At 35.1% G+C, this 21832-nt stretch overlaps 4 protein-coding genes across 5 annotated transcripts; 3 read left to right on the top strand and 1 right to left on the bottom strand.

Annotated features, from left to right (window-relative positions):
- Positions 1-55: 55 nt before the first annotated feature.
- Positions 56-8565, top strand: LOC106173028 (uncharacterized). Its single transcript, XM_087006707.1, has 5 exons — positions 56-185; positions 1020-1050; positions 1528-1596; positions 7009-7220; positions 7511-8565. Exons 1-5 carry the CDS (start codon positions 120-122, stop codon positions 7553-7555), a joined length of 423 nt encoding a protein of 140 aa, XP_086862833.1. The 5' UTR covers positions 56-119; the 3' UTR covers positions 7556-8565.
- A 307-nt stretch (positions 8566-8872) lies between these two features.
- LOC106170762 (uncharacterized) lies at positions 8873-12139 on the top strand. 2 transcript variants are annotated; one of them, XM_013550750.2, is made up of 5 exons: positions 8873-9354; positions 10381-10423; positions 10941-11000; positions 11182-11390; positions 11754-12139. In XM_013550750.2, the coding sequence occupies exons 1-5, from the start codon at positions 9259-9261 to the stop codon at positions 11802-11804; spliced, it is 459 nt and encodes a 152-aa protein (XP_013406204.2). In that variant the 5' UTR covers positions 8873-9258; the 3' UTR covers positions 11805-12139. The 2 variants fall into 2 exon arrangements, with proteins under 2 accessions (XP_013406204.2, XP_086862832.1); XM_087006706.1 differs by having other exon boundaries at positions 8882-9354; positions 10932-11000.
- Positions 11878-15783, bottom strand: LOC106170760 (small ribosomal subunit protein RACK1). The gene is made up of 7 exons (XM_013550748.2): positions 15562-15783; positions 14333-14504; positions 13714-13861; positions 13349-13444; positions 12838-12948; positions 12455-12595; positions 11878-12192 (listed from the first exon to the last, which is right to left on the bottom strand). Exons 1-7 carry the CDS (start codon positions 15674-15676, stop codon positions 12016-12018), a joined length of 960 nt encoding a protein of 319 aa, XP_013406202.1. The 5' UTR covers positions 15677-15783; the 3' UTR covers positions 11878-12015.
- Positions 15784-15970: 187 nt separating this feature from the next.
- Positions 15971-20496, top strand: LOC106170761 (serine/threonine-protein phosphatase 2A catalytic subunit beta isoform). Its single transcript, XM_013550749.2, has 7 exons — positions 15971-16252; positions 16752-16961; positions 17752-17925; positions 18133-18222; positions 18474-18635; positions 19061-19179; positions 19565-20496. The coding sequence occupies exons 1-7, from the start codon at positions 16145-16147 to the stop codon at positions 19635-19637; spliced, it is 936 nt and encodes a 311-aa protein (XP_013406203.1). The 5' UTR covers positions 15971-16144; the 3' UTR covers positions 19638-20496.
- The last annotated feature ends 1336 nt before the right edge of the window (positions 20497-21832 follow it).

The raw sequence follows: 21832 nt of genomic DNA, 5'->3' as shown, positions 1-21832 counted from the left end.
CATTCATAATACTGATTGTGAAAATATTGAAAAATGTTCTTCAAGCAAAATTATCAATTTCACAATAAAACCCAAATAAAGGATTGCTCCTAGATCATGTGACATTCCTGAGATCTAAAATGGCTGAAACGGCATTGAAGTGCGTGTCTCTTTTCTTCCTGGTGTATGTTTTCGGCTTGGTGCATGTAAGTCTCTTCTTTGACTTCAATGGATATCTTGAAATAAGTATTAAAACATATTTGGGTGGATGATCATGAAGGTTAACTTTAGTCTCTACTTGTACATGTGTATTAAAAATTCTGCACTTTATCATAAAGTTTATCGTGCTATAAGTATTGCATGTTATGAAATTTCTTTCTTTAGTTGAAATTTAGGTCTAGCCATTAACTAGTCTTAATAAGGTAAATGTATAGTTAATTATGGCGTTCGTAAGACGATTCTATTAAATTTGTCAGAAAATACTTATTATTATTATTATTATTATTATTATTATTATTATTATTATTATTATTATTATTGGGGATATACAATGTATACCTCAGTCAATTGCAATTCACACTGCAACAGTCCAGATGTTTATATTTATTTATTTCTGTTGGCTGTTTATAATGATACTTGTTGAAGATTTACATTTACTAGTAGATGGTTAGGTGTATTGTTATGATCATTTAATAATGTGTTTATTTATATATCCTCTCACTGATCTAGGTGCAAGCCAGCATTGCATTAAGTACGCTTTGTTTTAAATTGACATTAGATCACAAATGGTAATTTGACACAAAATATTTTCAATGGAAATTGTGTTAATTGTTTGCTCTATATTCTTCCAAATATTATATGAGTATTAATCTGTACTATATGTAGTGTAAATTCTCTAATAAAGACATATTAAAAATGCTTTTTGCAGTCTGAAAGATATCCTCTTTCCAGAAATTTTCTACTTGCTTTTAATTTTATTGTATTGAATTAAAAAATTTTTATTTCATTTTATACATTAATTATGCCCTTCTTTCTACTAGGCCGAGACATGTGTCGATGGAACATATTGTTGTAAGTCTTTATTTGAAAGGTCTGATTTATATTTGTACACATTTTAATGAATAAAATGAAAGTTCTTTTAAACAAGGAACCTTACAAATAAAAAATGGAATCCATTTATTTAAAAAAAATGCATCTATATTTGTAATTGATAAGCTATTACATGTGTCGATGGAACATATTGTTGTAAGTCTTTATTTGAAAGGTCTGATTTATATTTGTACGCATTTTAATGAATAAAATGAAAGTTCTTTTAAACAAGGAACCTTACAAATAAAAAATGGAATCCATTTATTTAAAAAAAATGCATCTATATTTGTAATTGATAAGCTATTACTGAAATTATTCATAGCATATAACTATCATTTTTGTGTGCACTTGGGGGTTTGTGTGAGAGAGAGAGAGAGAGAGAGAGATTTAGAGAGGAAAAATAAGACATGCTTTTGTTGTGCACAAGAATGATCTGTATTGATTTGTTTTTTCTTCCAGATGGAGACCAGTACTGTTGTGAATATGATTATGGGTGTTGCAGCACAATTTATTTCTACTCAGTGTGGTGTAAGTACTATAGAAATTTTAACAAAGTTATTTGTACCACCAGCGTTAGCGCTGGCGGTACACATGGTTTCGGTCTCGTCCGGATCGTTCCGCCGGCTCCGCCGGCTCCGCCGGACGGCTACCGTTACCGCTTCTCCTCCTAGACGGTAAGGCCCCCCATACCCATCTCATGGATTTAGGTCACCTATAATCTCAACTCGTTCCACGTAAAATTTGGGCTTTGTCGGTATTGGGGTCTGGGTGTGGCACTCATTGCAATGCACCCTTGTCTAAAAATGGCAAAATTAAATGCTAATTATCTACCCTACGGAAGGAGTTATGGGAAAAATTTCTATAGACGGCTTTCCAAAAGTCATATGTGTAGATTTCAAATATACCCTTGGATTTGACCTTTGACCTTTACTTCAAGGTCAAATGGGCCAAAATTTTCAAAAAAATGAAATTTTTTACGAAAAAAAATTTTTTTGCCCTGTTATTCAGACACCACACAGACTTAACCAATAATATTATTGGAAAGTGTTACCCTTCAGGTCATCTTTCATCTCCATGAATTTGGGGTCAATCGGTGCATTTTCACGGGAGTAGCGGCCATAAGATACCGAAACTGAAAACTGTCTCTAATTCGGGAACCGTTAATGCTAGAGACCCATTCTTTTTTGCATTTTGTAGAGCATGTAAAGCCCAACACTGGAGGTGGTCTCGGTTTTTTTGTATTCCATACGGTTTTCGAGTTACGCTGTATCAAAAAGTACATATTGGTGGTAAAAGCAAAATGTGCAGTACGGTAATGGATAATAAATTTTGAACTCTGGAAAAATAAAACATTAGGCTTGGCAAAGCAGACAACTTGTGTTCAAAAATGACATTATTTCATCAAATTTGAACTTCTGAAACTTCAGAGCACCTCCTATTTCAAGAATTTTGACCAAAATGACATTTTCTTTATTTTAATTAATTTTTTCTGTACGAAATTTAAGGCACATTATGGTAACTCCAAAATTATAACATTTAGTCCCTTATATCTCCAAAACTGGCAGAGATAGGTCTGTAGTTACTATTGAAGTTGAATAGGAAGTCATATACTGGCAATCTATATGTGACCTTAAAATTGACCTTTGACCTACTTTTCACCATGAACTGAACTTTGCAAATTTTGCTTTCCTTTTATCTCCAAAACTGGCAGAGATAGGTCCATAGTTACTATTGAACTTGAATAGGAAGTCATATACTGGCAATCTATATGTGACCTTAAAATTGACCTTTGACCTACTTTTCACCATGAACTGAACTTTGCAAATTTTTCTTCCCTTTTATCTCCAAAACTGGCAGAGATAGGTCCATAGTTACTATTGAACTTGAATAGGAAGTCATATACTGGCAATCTATATGTGACCTTAAAATTGACCTTTGACCTACTTTTCACCATGAACTGAACTTTGCAAATTTTTCTTCCCTTTTATCTCCAAAACTGGCAGAGATAGGTCCATAGTTACTATTGAACTTGAATAGGAAGTCATATACTGGCAATCTAAATGTGACCTTAAAATTGACCTTTAACCTACTTTTCACCATGAACTGAACTTTGCAAATTTTGCTTTCCTTTTATCTCCAAAACTGGCTGAGATAGGTCCGTAGTTACTATTGAACTTGAATAGGAAGTCATATACTGGCAATCTAAATGTGACCTTAAAATTGACCTTTGACCTACTTTTCACCATGAACTGAACTTTGCAAATTTTTCTTCCGTTTTATCTCCAAAACTGGCAGAGATAGGTCCATAGTTACTATTGAACTTGAATAGGAAGTCATATACTGGCAATCTAAATGTGACCTTAAAATTGACCTTTGACCTACTTTTCACCATGAACTGAACTTTGCAAATTTTGCTTCCGTTTTATCTCCAAAACTGGCAGAGATAGGTCCATAGTTACTATTGAACTTGAATAGGAAGTCATATACTGGCAATATAAATGTGACCTTAAAATTGACCTTTGACCTACTTTTCACCATGAACTGAACTTTGCATGTAAAGCCCAATACTGGAGGTGGTCTCGGTTTTTTTGTATTCCATACGGTTTTCGAGTTACGCTGTATCGAAAAGTACATATTGGTGGTAAAAGCAAAATGTGCAGTACGGTAATGGATAATAAATTTTGAACTCTGGAAAAATAAAACATAAGGCTTGGCAAAGCAGACAACTTGTGTTCAAAAATGACATTATTTCATCAAACTTGAACTTCTGAAACTTCAGAGCACCTCCTATTTCAAGAATTTTGACCAAAATGACATTTTCTTTATTTTAATTAATTTTTTCTGTACGAAATTTAAGGCACATTATGGTAACTCCAAAATTATAACATTTAGTCCCTTATATCTCCAAAACTAGCAGAGATAGGTCCATAGTTACTATTGAACTTGAATAGGAAGTCATATACTGGCAATATAAATGTGACCTTAAAATTGACCTTTGACCTACTTTTCACCATGAACTGAACTTTGCAAATTTTGCTTTCCTTTTATCTCCAAAACTGGCAGAGATAGGTCCATAGTTACTATTGAACTTGAATAGGAAGTCATATACTGGCAATATAAATGTGACCTTAAAATTGACCTTTGACCTACTTTTCACCATGAACTGAACTTCGCAAATTTTGCTTTCCTTTTATCTCCAAAACTGGCAGAGATAGGTCCATAGTTACTATTGAACTTGAATAGGAAGTCATATACTGGCAATCTAAATGTGACCTTAAAATTGACCTTTGACCTACTTTTCACCATGAACTGAACTTTGCAAATTTTGCTTCCCTTTTGTCTCCAAAACTGGCAGAGATAGGTCCATAGTTACTATTGAACTTGAATAGGAAGTCATATACTGGCAATCTAAATGTGACCTTCAAATTGACCTTTGACCTACTTTTTACCATGAACTGAACATTGCAAATTTTGCTTCCCTTTTATCTCCAAAACTGGCTGAGATAGGTCCATAGTTACTACTGAAGTTGAATAGGAAGTCATATAATGGCAATCTAAATGTGACCTTAAAATTGACCTTTGACCTACTTTTCACCATGAACTGAACTTTGCAAATTTTGCTTCCCTTTTATCTCCAAAACTGGCAGAGATAGGTCCATAGTTACTATTGAAGTTGAATAGGAAGTCATATACTGGCAATCTGAATGTGACCTTGAAATTGACCTTTGACCTACTTTTCATCATGAACTGAACTTTGCAAATTTTGCTTCCCTTTTATCTCCAAAACTGGCAGAGATAGGTCCATAGTTGCTATTGAACATGAATAGGAAGTCATATACTGGCAATCTAAATGTGACTTTGAAATTGACCTTTGACCTACTTTTCACCATGAACTGAACTTTGCAAATTTTGCTTCCCTTTTATCTCCAAAACTGGCAGAGATAGGTCCATAGTTACTATTGAACTTGAATAGGAAGTCATATATTGGCAATCTAAATGTGACCTTGAAATTGACCTTTGACCTACTTTTCACCAAGAACTGAACTTTGCAAATTTTGCTTCCCTTTTATCTCCAAAACTGGCAGAGATAGGTCCATAGTTACTATTGAACTTGAATAGGAAGTCATATACTGGCAATCTGAATGTGACCTTAAACTTGACCTTTGACCTACTTTTCACCATGAACTAAATTTTGCAAATTTTGCTTCCCTTTTATCTCCAAAGTTACGCTGTATCAAAAAGTACATATTGGTGGTGAAAGCAAAATGTGCAGTACGGTAATGGATAATAAATTTTGAACTCCGGAAAAATAAAACATAAGGCTTGGCAAAGCAGACAACTTGTGGTCAAAAATGACATTATTTCATCAAATTTGAACATCTGGAACTACAGAGCACCTCCCATTTCAAGAATTTTGACCAAAATGACCTTTTCTTTATTTTAATTAATTTTTTCTGTAGGAAATTTATGGCACATTATGGTAACTCCAAAATTATAACATTTAGTCCCTTATTTCTCCAAAACTGGCAGAGATAGGTCCATAGTTACTATTGAAGTTGAATAGGAAGTCATATACTGGCAATCTCACTGTGACCTTGAAATTGACCTTTGACCTACTTTTCACCATGAACTGAACTCTGCAAATTTTGCGTCCCTTTTATCTCCAAAACTGGCAGAGATAGGTCCATAGTTACTATTAAGTTGAATAAGAAGTCATATATTGGCAATCTGAATGTGACCTTAAAATTGACCTTTGACCTACTTTTCACCATGAACTGAACTTTGCAAATTTTGCTTCCCTTTTATCTCCAAAGTTACGCTGTATCAAAAAGGTACATATTGGTGGTGAAAGCAAAATGTGCAGTACGGTAATGGATAATAAATTTTGAACTCCGGAAAAATAAAACATAAGGCTTGGCAAAGCAGACAACTTGTGGTCAAAAATGACATTATTTCATCAAATTTGAACATCTGGAACTTCGGAGCACTCCCCATTTCAAGAATTTTGACCAAAATAACCTTTTCTTTATTTTAATTAATTTCTTCTGTAGGAAATTTATGGCACATTATGGTAACTCCAAACTTATAACATTTAGTCCCTTATTTCTCCAAAACTGGCAGAGATAGGTCCATAGTTACTATTGAAGTTGAATAGGAAGTCATATACTGGCAATCTCACTGTGACCTTGAAATTGACCTTTGACCTACTTTTCACCATGAACTGAACTTTGTCAATTTTGCTTCCCTTTTATCTCCAAAACTGGCAGAGATAGGTCCATAGTTACTATTGAAGTTGAATAGGAAGTCATATATTGGCAATCTAAATATGACCTTGAAATTGACCTTTGACCTACTTTTCACCATGAACTGAACTTTGCAAATTTTGGTTCCCTTTTATCTCCAAAACTGGCAGAGATAGGTCCATAGTTACTATTGAAGTTGAATAAGAAGTCATATACTGGCAATTTACTGTGACCTTGAAATTGACCTTTGACCTACCTTACGATGAACTTAACTTTGATTGTACCATTTTTAGTCATATATGTTTTTTGCATATTTTGAAAATTCTTGTTGATTGCATTTTTACAGCTTGTCAAGCACAAGACTGGTGGCTGTGTCCCTTATTTTGTGTATGTGGGGGTTTATACGAATGCGCTTGCTCCAGCTGGTGGTACAATATTCGGAGGCGGTATCGCCTCTCTGATCCTCTAGTTTACTTGAGTGACTGTTTTAGTTTACTTTTAACATACAATCTGAATAATTTATTATATTATAATTGAATTATTCAAAAGGAAAGAGTCAACCAATTTAACCTCCCAAACTTTGAACCATTTCTTATAATGTCAACATAAAGATTAAAAACATAAATCAAATTGTTTTTATGCAATGAGATAATTCAGGTACTAGTAGATGTAACAGGTTTTACGTTTTGTTATGTAGGGTTCTGGCTGATATGGGTTGTTGTTTTAATTCTCATTTCGTGCTGCTCCTATGGGTTGTATCGTCGCCGCAGAGCTGCCACCCTTAGGTATGTGGTTGTCCAGGGCCAGCCAAGCTATGGTGCTGCTGGAGCCCCAGTATTTGCAGCACCAGCGTATCCTGGTCAACCCACTTCTCTACCGGGTCAACCACAGGGATATGGACCACAGCAGGTGGGTTTTAAAGAAAAAAGTATACATAATGAAATTGATTTTTGAAATGTATCATTTTGTTCATCAGATTTTGTTTTTATCAAAACTGGAGATCATTGAAAATGAAGATAAAGAAAAGCACTTAACAGGATAATTCAAAAATATTTTTATTATTGACATATATCTAGATTTTACATATAACAAAAGATTATGCTTTGAAATTTTACTATCAGAGAAGGATGGCACTTGATCTTGTTGATGAAACCCCACAAAAATGATGATTTTACTCTTTTACTTGTTTTTTATTTCAGAAACCACCACCATATCCTGCATCTGCTCCACCATACCAACCATAAAGCTTTCATATATCAACTATCTCTCAACGAGATGTTAGTCATTTATTTTAAGAGAACTTTGTATATGGCATACAATATACAATAACATACTGATTTGCAGTTCATTCTATTTTTATATTTCTTAATCTCTGATCTGTTCTCAAGTGCTTTGAAAATATACTCCAATGTGATATTGAGAATTTTACAAAAAATGTGCCATATGCTATTGTATCCTAGAAACATTGTATAATAACCTATTTTTAGAAACACTGTCCAAAATGCTAAGAATTAACTGCATAGGCAATGTAAATTACTGTGTTTATGCCAGGATATTAAAAAATTTGTTTGGCTATATATGAACCAAATATGGTTTATCAATTTTAAAGGTTGATATTGTTTTGAAGATGATATTGGAATTGTGGCATACTTGACATGTATTCCATGGATATTATCAGCTTGAATTTTACAGTTATATCTCTTGAAGTAGTGCTTGTGTCTATGAAATGTTTTACTTTAATCAGGTGATCTGAATGGTGATATGTAGCCTTGCCTGCGAGAGTATCAGTAAAAGACTGATTCACTGTTTATGTCATCAAGCCTTTTTCCAGAATAATTGTGCAATACTGTGTTCGTACCAATCGTCCTTAAAAAGATGTATTCCCATGAGAATTAGAAGAAAAGACAATCCTTGTAATTTTGTATAAAAATGAAATGTATTAAATGTGTTATACTTAATATTTGGAATAGGGTAATGTACTATTCAAGAGATAATGTTTGCAGTGCTTAAGTGTGATAAATTAGAAAAAAATTGTTTATTTATATGTGTTCAAAACAAAAACTATATTTTCAGTAGAAGGTTCAGGATTTTCTTCCCATTGTATATGAACCATGTAAAAATTTCTGTATTTTAAATTTAAAGCCTAGTTCACGTAAATTTTTGAATTTTATTATATATCTATTTTGGCCTTTGTTAATCTATTATATAAAGATAAAATGATGAGAAATAAAAACCTTCACTTCATCACAAAACACTTGTTGCATTTCTTGATTTTATTTAATTCCACTAAGTCTTGTTTAACTTGTCGCAAGTTCTTTTTTGCCACAGATAACGATAATAATGAATGCCCCCTTCGCAACCGACCACGGGCAAATAACGTGTCCGGTCTCCGACAATAAATCTCGTCTAATTTGACGTATTATTAACTTTCACATTATTACTGTAGCGTCAAACTTAAAAGTACCATCATAGGATAAATTACATGTAGTTTGCCTATATATTCACCAGGATGATCACCAAGAACAGAGATGAAACTTCCATTAAAATGAAAAAAAATATGGCGTGGGGCCCAGAGGGCCGCCTAGGCAAATGATTTTTGGCCCAAAAAGGGGGAAAGATCTCATACCGGCAAGAGAAAAAAAGAGAGAGAAAGGAAGAAATAGGTCTACAGACTTGCGGCTCGACCGGTAACTACATGTTGATCTCGTGGGCTGGTTAAAACTAATAAATCAACGGAGAGCAATTCATTATAAACACGTGGATCTAAGACTGAAGCCCCCGGGCTGACAATTCATGTACCAACATGTATCCTCTTGGTGTCCTCTGTGTTTTGAGATGGCACATGTGACTCACCATGTGCACGCCCAAACTGAGAGAATAGTAAACCCGTGATTTAAGCAGTGGCATCACTCTCAAAAGCGAAATTTAGATTTGTTGTTTTATAATTATGAAAATGCCCCCACAAACGTTGCTGCTACAAGAGTTGGTAGGAAAATATCTGCAGTGTTTGCTCATCGCATCTGTGTATACACACTGTGTTCAGGTAAGCTATTTCAACATTTTAAATTCAGATTTTCAGGAGTTAGCTGTAGGTGTTCCAATTCATTGTCAAAACGTTGAAAGCTATGAATTTTTCTGACATAAATGATAAATCTGAAAACGCCATAGTTTTCTTTTCACGGCCATCAGATGAAGAGGTGTAATGTTGGGGTATACTGCAGTTTACATTTGAAATATAACTTTCGGTCAGCTAAAAGTGTTCTAGCGTTCGCAATTATTTGGTAATGACTCTATCTTTTCAATGGGAAAAATTTGTGAATTTTACAGATACTGTACTTCATTATATCATGAAATCTTTAAATTAAAACACTTCTATTGAGTGGTAGTATCAAAACTGAAATGCAGGCTACTTTATATGGTAGTTATACTTTATTCAGAAGAGGCACCACAGATGCTGCACAGAAATATATTTTTAATGATTTTAAATACAGTAATGTATCTGAAAAATTGGTAATTTTTCCCCATTGAATACAGTATTTCATGGTTCAATTTTGGACCTACACTGTACACTGTTGAAAAAGTCATCTGCATCATGAATCATTTCAAGGAGTGTTATAATATTACCAGGCAATTTGGGAAACATAAAAATAAATAACTTTTTCATATTAATTTCTCAGACACACCACTATTCATATAATCTACATTATATCTTACATTGAAATAAAATCCCAATTGCATTATTTTTTGAGTTATTTTTTCTGAAATAATGGTAGAAAACCTGGTCACAACAGATCCACAAAATGCAATTTGAATTCATGAAAGAAAGGCATTTTTTTAGTAATTTTAACAAATCAAAAACCAGAAAAAATATATCATTCATATACAAACCAAGATTAAACACGTTAAACACAAATGACAAATTATTGCCTGGATACTTCCAGTAAAACACAGCATATTTTTCATTTTGAACGTTGTCAGTTTTTACGATAAGGCATTTTAAAGAAGGTAAAAGTAAAAGAAAACACGCCAGGATATAGGCCCTTTTAACAAACTAAGTATCATTTTTCAGGCAAATGGTAAAGATGGCAAGGGGCACATGGCCAAAGATAATGGTATAGTGTATTTAAATCATGGTAAAAACAACGAGGAAAAATACAAAAAAAGTGGGCCTATTGTGCATCAAATGACTTTCTTGATAATATCGAGTATTTCTGTCAATATTAAGGAGGTGATCATTAATAGTCTCTTATCTCTCTTTCCACAGAAATGAGTATAAATAATATACTGACAGTCAATGAAAACGCATTAGAAAAATATCTTGTACTTTTTTTACCGAGAATCGATTCCAACCATATAAACGAGTAGAAATGCACTTGTTTGGTCATAAGAGAGTCACCTTGTTTGACTGAATAATGGGTCATATTTCACACGAAAACTCTTATTTTCTTAATGTTCCAAAGGAACTTAAAATATTATTTGATAAATAAATGATGTGTTTTCATTGACTGTCAGTATACATTAATTAATAAAGGCAAAAACGGACGCATAGAAAAAATAAGAGAAGGGAGCAGCCCAACATTAGTTATCAGTAGCATGTCTTTTTTTTTTTTTAACTTTCAGATATGACAGCTTTTTGCTGCTCAGGAGAGGAGACGTGGTGCTGCCCGGAACATTTCTATATGCACTGGTGTATGTATATTTTGCATACGACGATATAAGATCAATAGATAATTGATAAGGTAAATCAGACGGGGGAAAACATATTGACGTTCAAAACTTATTGCATTCATAATTTTCTTTAAAAAAACTTTTCCACGATAATGTTTTACAGGCATAATCTGTAAATTAAGGATAGTTATTACTTCTCCAGGGTTTTGGCTCCTGGCTGTGCTGGTGTCAAGCTTCATTTGTTGTGGAACTTATCTCTGTGTTGGCTTTATCCGTCGTTGTCGAGATTCCCGTAAACTTCGACGGTCGATTGGTACACAGATTCATTACGAATCATTTGGAGCGGCATCCGGTAATTGGGGATCGCAAACGGTGTTCGGGACACCGACTTATTCCGATGTTGCATGCGAGGTACGGGTCAGAGTTCCTTCTTCTACTGGTAAAGCATCTAACAGTTTTTAGCGATGACCTAACCAATTCACGCTTACTCAACGGCTGTTTACAAAAACTACAATCTACTCAGAATTATCTTGATTGTAATTTGCCTTCTCACGGCCCGACGGCATTTAATCCCCCTTTAAATTTTTTTACTCCATAACGTAGTGCCATAATACGTATCGAGGCCTTTAAGAGAATTTATCTCGATTTAATTCACTGCGAACATAACACTATTTACGCATAGTTCACTGAACTTAAAATTACAAATATGATTACGTTACCAAAGTCTCAAAATCCCTTTTATTTGAAGTTGCATTTTGTATCAATTTATTTTAGGCTCCCCCAGCATATTCATACACGTGGATGAGAGAGGAAACCTCAACTTGATTTCTTATTGCTTTGAAGATCAAAGTATTCACCAAGTCGACCAATAAAATCATTTTCAACAAACAAAATCTCATTCAGTTCTAAGCTCCATTGTTTATTTCAAGTGGAACATTTATTTTTTCATTATTTTTTTTAGTTTCTTTAGTTTCTTATACAGTTCATGTGTTCACCCTTAGCACTTTTTCAAAAAAAGTCACATAAAATTGGCATCTTATCGGGTGGTAATGGAGACCTGCCAGACACGGATTAGCTTGTCGGTGTAGCCAGCAAACAGCGTCTGTCCATCGGATGACCAGGCCAAGGAGATGCACTGTGGTGGCCTGGCCTTGGAGCTGGTGGAGATAACCTCCTGACGCAGCTCATCAACAACAATCTTGCCTTCTAGATCCTAAAATGTACGGAACAATCAATTGATTCGAGGTTTTCAACACACACAATTAACAAAGATGTGTTTTTATCACATCTAGCCATTAATATGGAATTGCCTTCACAATTGTAGTACTTTGTGTCATCACTTGTTCAAAATCAATGACACGTTTTTCAGTGATCACTAGGCTTTTCACACTTCAAAACCTGTCCAGTAAAAGTGACCTAACAAAAGCAGGTATAATTTCATAACTTTTCAAAGTGCCAAAGTGTAGTTAACTTACCCAAATCTTGATGCTTGGTCCTGTAGCAGCACACAGCCAATAGCGGTTAGGACTGAAACAGAGGGCATTGATCTCATCTCCGCCATCCAGTGTGTAAAGATGTTTGCCCTCGTTCAAGTCCCACAACATGGCTTGTCCATCCTTTGGTGAGAAAGAGAGAAAAAATGTACCGAAATCTGTTTTTGAAATAAACAATAAGCCCAGAAAACAAATTCCTTTGCAAATCGATCTCACTTCTGATCAACAAAGTCTAAACAACATACATCATTTAAATATTCTGAAACTAAGGAAAAGTAAAGCAAGATATAATTACATTCATATACTTTTCCAAAGTTGTGTGAACTACCATGATCACCACATAACCACTTGCAAAACATACTTACCTTTCCTCCCGAAGCACACAGAGAGCCATCAGGGGAAACAGTGACACAGTTCAGGTATCCAGTATGACCATAATGGTTGGTCTTCAGCTTACAGTTGGTCAAATTCCAGACCTAAAAAAACAGGGAAATTCGTATGCTGTAACAGTTATTCAGCCAGATTCATGCTGTGTTAGCACCAATTTTTAAAATCATAAAAATAGTGTTCCTAATGCCTTCATAAAGGTATTTTCATAACAACCTTGGTTCAGATGTTCAGACATTTATATTCTTGAAATCACTAGGCATATTTACTACCTGCAGTTTTCAAAATCTCTAGTTTCCCTGTACACCAACTACTACAAATCCTGACAAATTTAAAATGTAACCACTAGAAAAGAAATATTCAGATTAAGTGAAATCACTTCATCTTTTTAGTCTAGCATTTACAATGCTATCTTATATCTAGTCTAAAAGTGGAAAATAACAAAGAAAATTTGAGCAAGGTGCTCCATACAGAGCTGGCACCCCCTACCTTGACTTGTTTGTCCCAGCCAGCTGACACAATGAGAGGATTGTGCGTGTTGGGTGAGAATCGCACACATGATACCCACTCACTGTGGCAGTCTTCCTGAAAACGACAAATAAAAGTCAGCATTAAACATCCAATATACTTGAGCAAAGAACAGGTCAACAAGACTAGAAAATGACGCAGTATTCATCTATTGTAAGCTATAGTAACATTTCAGCACAAAGAGCGATTCATGCAGCATCAAAATCAGGTGCCTCTCTAGCATATGAAAAAAAAAAATACATGTGAAAAAACACACGTACACATTCTGGTTCACCCGAATCATGCAGTTAAAAAGGACAATCTTTTTATCAAGCAACTAAGCTTACCTGGATAGTGTACTTGCACACACCCAACGTATTCCACAGTTTAATGGACTTATCTCTGGAGCCAGACACAATCTGACGATTGTCAGCAGAGAAAGCCACACTGAGGACATCCTTGGTATGGCCAACAAATGACCTGGTGGTCACACCACTAAAGAGAAGAAAGTAAGAGAATTTTTATTAGGTGCAATAACTTGTGTATGGGATAATTTTTTTTCATTTTCAAAGTTTAAACACCAAAATACATGTAATAAGATCTTAACTATCATGTATTGAAAATATTCAAGTTACATCTATATCTTCTTTCTATGTTGCCCTCATAATTGCAGGACTTTTATTTCAAAACCCTATAAGGTTCAATAGCTAATACATGTGTCTTTTTATTAATCACAGGGCAAATGAAAGATGCTTATCTTTTATTTCAAATAAAAAACTAAGCATACACATTTCTCCATATCTATACCCATTACACACACTGAACACACACATTCAATTCAATCCTGTAACTGAGGGTTTGTGTTGCAATGTTCAAGTGCCTATCTACAAAAACTCCTTTGACCTATGAATTATTGCCTGAATACCACTATACAACTTTTAAAACTACCAGTATTAAATTTATTACGTGTTCAGATCCCACAAACGCAGGGTACCGTCCCAGGAGCCAGAGAGGGCAAACTGTCCATCTGAAGACATCACCACATCTGAAATGAACTGGTTGTGTCCACGCAATGACTTTTGGGTCGTTCCATAGTTTTGTTCATCACGTTCCAGACGCCAAATGATCAAGGACTTATCTGTAAAATAAGATGGTACACACTGAATATTCCTTCCTGAATTTGGCTTTACAGGGTGCAGACAAAGCACTGGTCACTATAAATGTATCTCCTAGTAGGCAATTGCTGACTCTTGGCTTCATATGACCAAGCTATAGTATGATGAGACAGAAGCTGGGAGAGGAGAGGGGGTGGAAAGGAAGGGCCAAGGAAGCATTAGAAAGTACATCTCACTACTCTCACTTTATTATCATATATCAATTTCTGGTACTTTTGTAGTATACCCCCCACCCTGTAACTTCCTGAAACTTTCATTTTTCAAACATTTTTTTACTTTGTCTTTTTCACCTATGTCAAAGCTGTTGAAATAAAATGTTTTTGTAATTACCTGTGGTCTTTTTATTAGTTTTAATCACGTTTAATCCACCCCATTGAAATATACAATGTGAAAATTTACAATGTATCTGCAGTCAATAACTTGCAGCGTTTTCGTTGGCTAACTCTAACTTATTTTATGTGAACATAAGATTGATACATTGTATACTTGGACTTCCTCTGTGAAATTATTATGAGCTACTTGTTCACATAAAATTACCTTAGAGTTAGCCAACGAAAACGCGGCAAGTTATTGACTGCGGGTGTAAATTGAAGATTCTAACATTGTATTTCAATGGGCTGGCTTAAACGTGATTAAAACCAATAAAAATCCCACAGGTAATTACAAAAGCATTTAATTTCAACAGCTTTGACATAGATGAACAAGAAAATGTAAAAAACTGTTTGAAAAGTGAAAGTTACAGAAAGTTACAGGGTGGGGGGGTATACTACAAAAGTACCCAATTTCTTAATCACACATTAAAACGTTGAGCTAAAATTTTCCTTTGGAACCGTAACTTCCAAGTTTCATTAGAGTAGTACCATGTAGACAATATATACCACATTATTATTATAATATGACATTTGGTATGCAGAAAAAAGACATCAGTGTCATAATTTGTATATGCTACCTCATGATACACGCGCAGTCATGAAGGAAGTAGTGCATTTCATTTATTTATCCACCGAAATACTGTATTACCTCGAGAGGCCGACAGAACCACGTCGGGAAATAGCGGTGTTGTGGCAATCTGAGTAACCCAATTATTGTGTCCACCCAGGGTACCCCTAAGGGTCATCTGTTCAGTCGAATTCATTTTGAAATCAACGTCTGATACAGGCTGATTATGGTGGATTTCTTCACCACCCTAGGTCCAGACCGCCGTGTCAATATGGCGGCATATAGGAAAAGGACTATGCTTCGCGGAAGTTCCGTGAAGTTCATCAAGGTCATTAAATTCAATAAAAATTGTAAAAAAAAAGAAAGTAAATTAAAACTTTTGTAACTGAAAAATCTTTCAAAATACATCAAAAAATATCAGCATCGATATTTGCTATGAAAATAAAATGGTGGTTTAATCATTTTTTTGTTCGGATATTTCCGCTGGTGACGTCAGTTCACTCACTTAGAAGCGGCCATTTTCCCAAAACAATTTGAAAAACCGGGTGTAGTACTACTTCGCTTGAATTTATAGTTAACATTTGCATAAGTATCACTGCATTTCAGCATATTTTAATACAATACAGAACAATTTTATCTGCTGTTATCATTAAGTATATTTGAAATGAGCGTGGATGACAGGGCGGCCGCCAAGGAATTGGACCAATGGATCGAACAGTTGATGGAATGCAAGCAATTGACAGAAAATCAAGTAAAAACCCTGTGTGAAAAGGTGAGATGTTAATGATGTATTCATTTTTAATTATTGGAAAATGCTATTCTTTCACTCATAAAATATGCTTTTTTGGCCTTGGTGGCTTATAAGTTTATTTAAAGTGTTTTCATTTTGACACAGGTTCGTTCAACGAGTAGCGCAACGAGGGTAGTAACCAATGAATGACACGGTGCTTCATGAATGAACAACAACGATGAGATATAATTTTGAGATGCTCATGTAATAATTACAGCTGTGAGATCAGTTTAAATATGCATATGTACATTAAAATTGAAGTTTTAGCTGGAGCAACTTTGTTATCAGAGATGACTAAGCTACTGAAATTGATCCAGTCCAATATTGTATGCGTTCAGGTTAATTATTGATAGGGAGCTGTGGTTGTTACAGATATATTGGCACTTATTCAAAATTGATAATTATGTTTGTGTCACAATATAGTGTATCATTCATTTTTATCACTCCCTCTCATGAAGTTTGTATTTCTGTTTTGTTTTAGGCAAAGGAGATTTTAACCAAGGAATCAAATGTGCAAGATGTCAAATGTCCAGTCACTGTCTGTGGAGATGTCCATGGACAATTTCATGACCTTATGGAATTATTCCGCATTGGTGGGAAATCACCAGATACAAATTACCTGTTCATGGGTGACTATGTAGACAGAGGGTATTATTCTGTAGAAACAGTCACACTCTTAGTTTCATTAAAAGTAAGTAGCAGATTTTTTTTTTTTTTTTTTTTTTGGGGGGGGGGAGAGAAATACCATCAAAATCATATTTTCTACCTGGGTCACCCCATTTAACATTTTCATTATGCGAGTATCAGTGACCAGCAGGTGTTTCCTGCCAGTTGTATTTTACACCCTTCCATTCTGTAAGATGCTAATACAGTGTGTTTTAAACCAAATGTTACCTTTGGTGTAATAACTTGTTTTTAGTGGGGTTGCTAATTTGATTGGATATACATCATTTCAGGTGTTCAGTTTCATGAATAAAAGAATATTTTTAGTAAGGATATTCTTTCAAATATGTGCCTTGTCATTAGATCGATCTATGAGCATGTTTACTCTTCTGACTGCATGGGGCCTAAATTGGGAATTGCTAGTCATTTTGTGCTCATTTTGGTCACTTCACAACAAGAGAACCATTGGTTATCAACTATATTGTCGTCACTGGTATTTAGCACACTTTGCTATAATGCCCATTGCAATGGGCCACAAGCTACACTTGCAAAGAATAAAAGGCCAAAGTTCACCCCTTTTCTTTCATTCAAATGATAGTGAGAAGCACTTTCTTCTGGAATTTGACTATTGTACACATTTGATTAGTTGTAATCTTTATTTTTTGTCCTTCGTGTAGTATATAATTTGTTGGCTTCAGGTAAAATACTATTGTAAAATGGATTTTTTCCCTGAATAACCTATAAATCCTGAACAGAAAGTGTTTGCAATAGCATTGTAGGATTTAATATATATATATATATGGCTTTTTTATTTTTAGGTACGTTATAAAGAAAGAATAACAATTCTACGAGGCAATCATGAGAGTAGGCAAATTACACAAGTATATGGCTTCTATGATGAATGCCTTAGGAAATATGGAAATGCCAATGTATGGAAATATTTCACAGACCTGTTTGACTACTTACCATTGACGGCCCTTGTAGACAGTCAGGTAGGAGGATGGAATAATGCCCCATTTTCTTCTCTAACAGCTATTTTATGGTGTTTTAGCTGACAATTAAGATGACACAGATTTTGAACTACATCAAGTATTATGTATTTGAGCTTTTGTAAAATATAACTCATGTGGTGGAGATGAAAGCTGAAGATTTGTCTGCTAAGTAAACCTGTTAATTTTGAAAGTTTTTCTCCATTTTAGATCTTCTGTTTACATGGTGGACTGTCCCCATCCATAGACACACTAGACCATATTAAAGCGTTAGATAGAATTCAGGAAGTTCCGCATGAGGTAAATATCTAAGTGTTTATAAAGTTGCATTAAATATTTGATGCATTGTAACTTGCTGTTAAGTTAGTTGGCAGTTAACAGGTTAGTATATCAGGGCTGTTTTAATACAACCCAAGCCCCAAGAGTACTAAGATGGGGTGTAGTATCTTGGGGAATAAAACTTCATGTGTCGCTGTACATTTACACTGTCAAAGAAGTAACATTTAGATTTTAATGATGGCCATTGTAAGTGCACTTTCATTGACTTTCAGGGTCCAATGTGCGACTTGTTGTGGTCAGATCCTGATGATCGTGGTGGCTGGGGTATTTCTCCACGTGGAGCAGGATACACATTTGGCCAAGACATCTCAGAAACTTTTAATCATAGCAATGGACTGACATTGATTGCAAGGGCACATCAGTTAGTGATGGAGGTGAGGATATTAGAAGGATTTCAGAAAGTGTGTTATCTTATATGTTAAATAGATTTGCTCTGAAACTTCACACTTTTCCAAACAGTTAACACGGTGATAGTGCTATAGCAAGTGGTTTCTTTCCTGGTCAGGTTATTGCTGTTTGTAGATGAAAACAGATTATCCTTGTCCATCTGTTATTACCTGATATTTATGTTTCAGTAGTACTGAGAAATATTTGCGGTTGATGGCAATTAAAAATGTTATTATTTCATTTGTACTGAAAAAAAGTTGGTGTTATTCAATGGCTTACACTTTTACTCACGTAGGTCAGTATTCTTTAGAAGTACATTATATTCTCTTGCACACATTGTCTCCTTAATTACCTCTTTGGTTTAGGAGACAGGCGTGTTAAAATTTTTTAATGATGTGATTAATTTTTTCAGGGTTACAACTGGTGTCATGACCGTAATGTAGTAACAATCTTCAGTGCCCCTAACTACTGCTACAGATGTGGAAATCAGGCTGCCATCATGGAACTGGATGATGCTCTGAAATACTCTTTGTAAGTAAAATCTACATTTCTGATTTAATAAAAGTTAGTTTTTAAATGTTAGTTTCTTTTGTTCTTAAATATTTCTGTACTTGATTCTGCATCAGCCATACTCTCCATTCAAAATACTGTATTATAACCAGGTTTTGAAATGCTGATATCCAATTTGTTTTTTTGTTTTTTTCCCTTGTTTTCAACTTTTGCTTTGGAGGGACGATAGTATTGTAGACGTTTTGAATAGACTGTTTCTTGGCATTAGTGTTTGGAATTGTTGACTACTTCATAAACAAACAATCTTGCATTCTTGGTTAGAGAAACAATGGGTAAATGTCATAAACCAAACTAACTCGAGCAAGTTTTTTAGTCTCCTGAATTTATCATTGTTCATCTTTTCCAGCTTGCAGTTTGATCCAGCTCCAAGGCGTGGAGAACCCCACGTGACCCGACGCACGCCAGACTACTTCTTGTAGACTGCACCGATACAGTTCACATCAAATCTTGACCATCTGTTTGATGTTTAGACTAACTTATATAAGTACAAGTGACCTACTTCAGTATGTGCATACACAGTATGACAACACAGGAAGCACATGGACAGCATAAACAAACTCAATCGGTCCAAGCACTACTACTATTGTAATTCATGTGTACGGCAAAACTTGCCTTCCTGTGGGGAGAAACAAAAAAAAAAGGCCCATATACTTCAACAGAGTTGACAATAACACTATACTCTTTCCTATAATTACTGAAATGCCTCATAGTATTGTGAGTAACAAAAAATGATTTGCTGCTTTCTTGTGTCAGTGCGAAACTGGACTTTGCCCTATGCTTTAATTCCACAAGACTACAGTATGAGAGCATTATTATAACTACAACAGGCATTTGATGGTCTATTATTTTCTTTAATTTTGGATTACAATTTTGAACAGGAAATTAATGTATGCATCAACGAACAAAAGGAAATTATAAATGTGATGTCTGTTTGTAAACAATTAGCCTGGTAATTGATATTTAATTTAATTGTTATTAAAACTCCAGGATTCAAACATTTGGTATACGCACATATACTTATCACCAATGAGACTTTAAACTGTCTCCAATGAATTTGGTGCAGGTTTTCATGGTTTTCTCTAAAAGTCCTTTCTTTGTATACTTAAAAGAATGGAGTTAAAGAAATCCATAAGACTATTGGAAGTTTCACATCTTGCGTGGTGTGATGTATTTATATTTCATTGGTGTTCAGTTTATGTATGGTGATATCAGTTTGGATGCATCTACTGGAAGTCGTCCTGAATTAACTCTGTAGATAAAGTTGTGAAAGAATTGAAACTTGTTTTTGTTTCTTGTTTTACAGAACTTGTACAACAGATATGCAAATGTCATGGCTTGAAATTAAACTTTGAGATGAAATAACTTTTTGACGGGCGTTCCAAGTGAGCCTTCTTGCAAACTTAGTTACTTTTGGAATAAATACCTTATTTCATAAATTTGAGAAGATTTTTTTAATGAAAATTTGGTGACTTTTTAAAATCACAAAAGACAAAATACGGCTTCGTTCTTCCCAATTTGATTTTTAGGGCTGTTACATATGCTTTCATAAAAACCGTTCGATTTAATTATTTCTTAATATTGTGTAAAACCAAATGGTCCACTCACTGTTAAAAGAAATGATCTAGTGCTAATATCCAAAGGCGCCTTTGCAGGCTTGTACCCTGCCTATGGACACACTGTCTGCAGTGTCGGATTTAGAGGGGGGGGGTCAGGGGGTCCTAACCCACCCTTCGATTTCTGGTCCCCTCTTGAAATTAGAATTTTGACTAGCTGAATCATAGTTCTAAACCGTACCAAATTTCACTGTTCGCCCTCTAAAATACCAAAAATTAACCCCACGCCAAGTGGGTGGGTTGGGGTCGGCTTTGCATCTGAGGACCCCCCCCCTCCCCTTCAAATAATCCTGGATCCGCCCCTGGTCTGGACGTACGAGCATCACTCCCGTTGCCGACTGGATATAGTCAGCATCATCCGGGAGACATCAAACGGCTTCATCCAGGTGTGACGTGACAGAGTTCCCCATGATAGAGTCCGGTTTCCATTAATTTGCACAGGTAAGCCTCGACCTATATTTTGACCCACTTACGTCAGGCTAACACTAACATGTATTATTTAATGGAGAGTGGACTCCGCGTTACACAGACCCTCAGTTTCATCGCACCGGTGTGACAGGAATGGCTGTCTCTTAGGAACCGTGGTCTGTTCTTCATTTGTATATAGGTGCCATTCGACGGGTCCCATATACTAACCCCAATACTTCGACTGACCCTTACCTGCACTACACATGTGAACCTCCATTCCTAGGACTACCTTACCTGTCACATCGCACTGCATATTCGTAGATGCATTTTTGCATTTAATGTTACGTGACAGTAGTGCCATTTAGCTAAATTTATATGCACCAGAGAATGCATGAAATAGTATTAAGTCAAATTTTGTAAAAATATAATGGCTAGTTTCTAAGAAATGAAAATTGGAACCCAGGACTTTTTTCTGTCTACACGATATAAGGGCAAGTTGAGGGTGATTTTTGGCTAATAAGAACTCAAACATAACCTGGCTGCATCATTCAAAAATGTAAAATTAGAAATTCTACTGAAATATGCTGAAGGTG

This window comes from Lingula anatina, chromosome 2 (assembly GCF_051362555.1).
Source record: "Lingula anatina isolate TDL-2025a chromosome 2, LinAna3.0, whole genome shotgun sequence".
NCBI classification, from domain to species: Eukaryota; Metazoa; Brachiopoda; class Lingulata; order Lingulida; family Lingulidae; genus Lingula; species Lingula anatina.
This window is presented reverse-complemented; position numbering and strand designations above follow the sequence as displayed.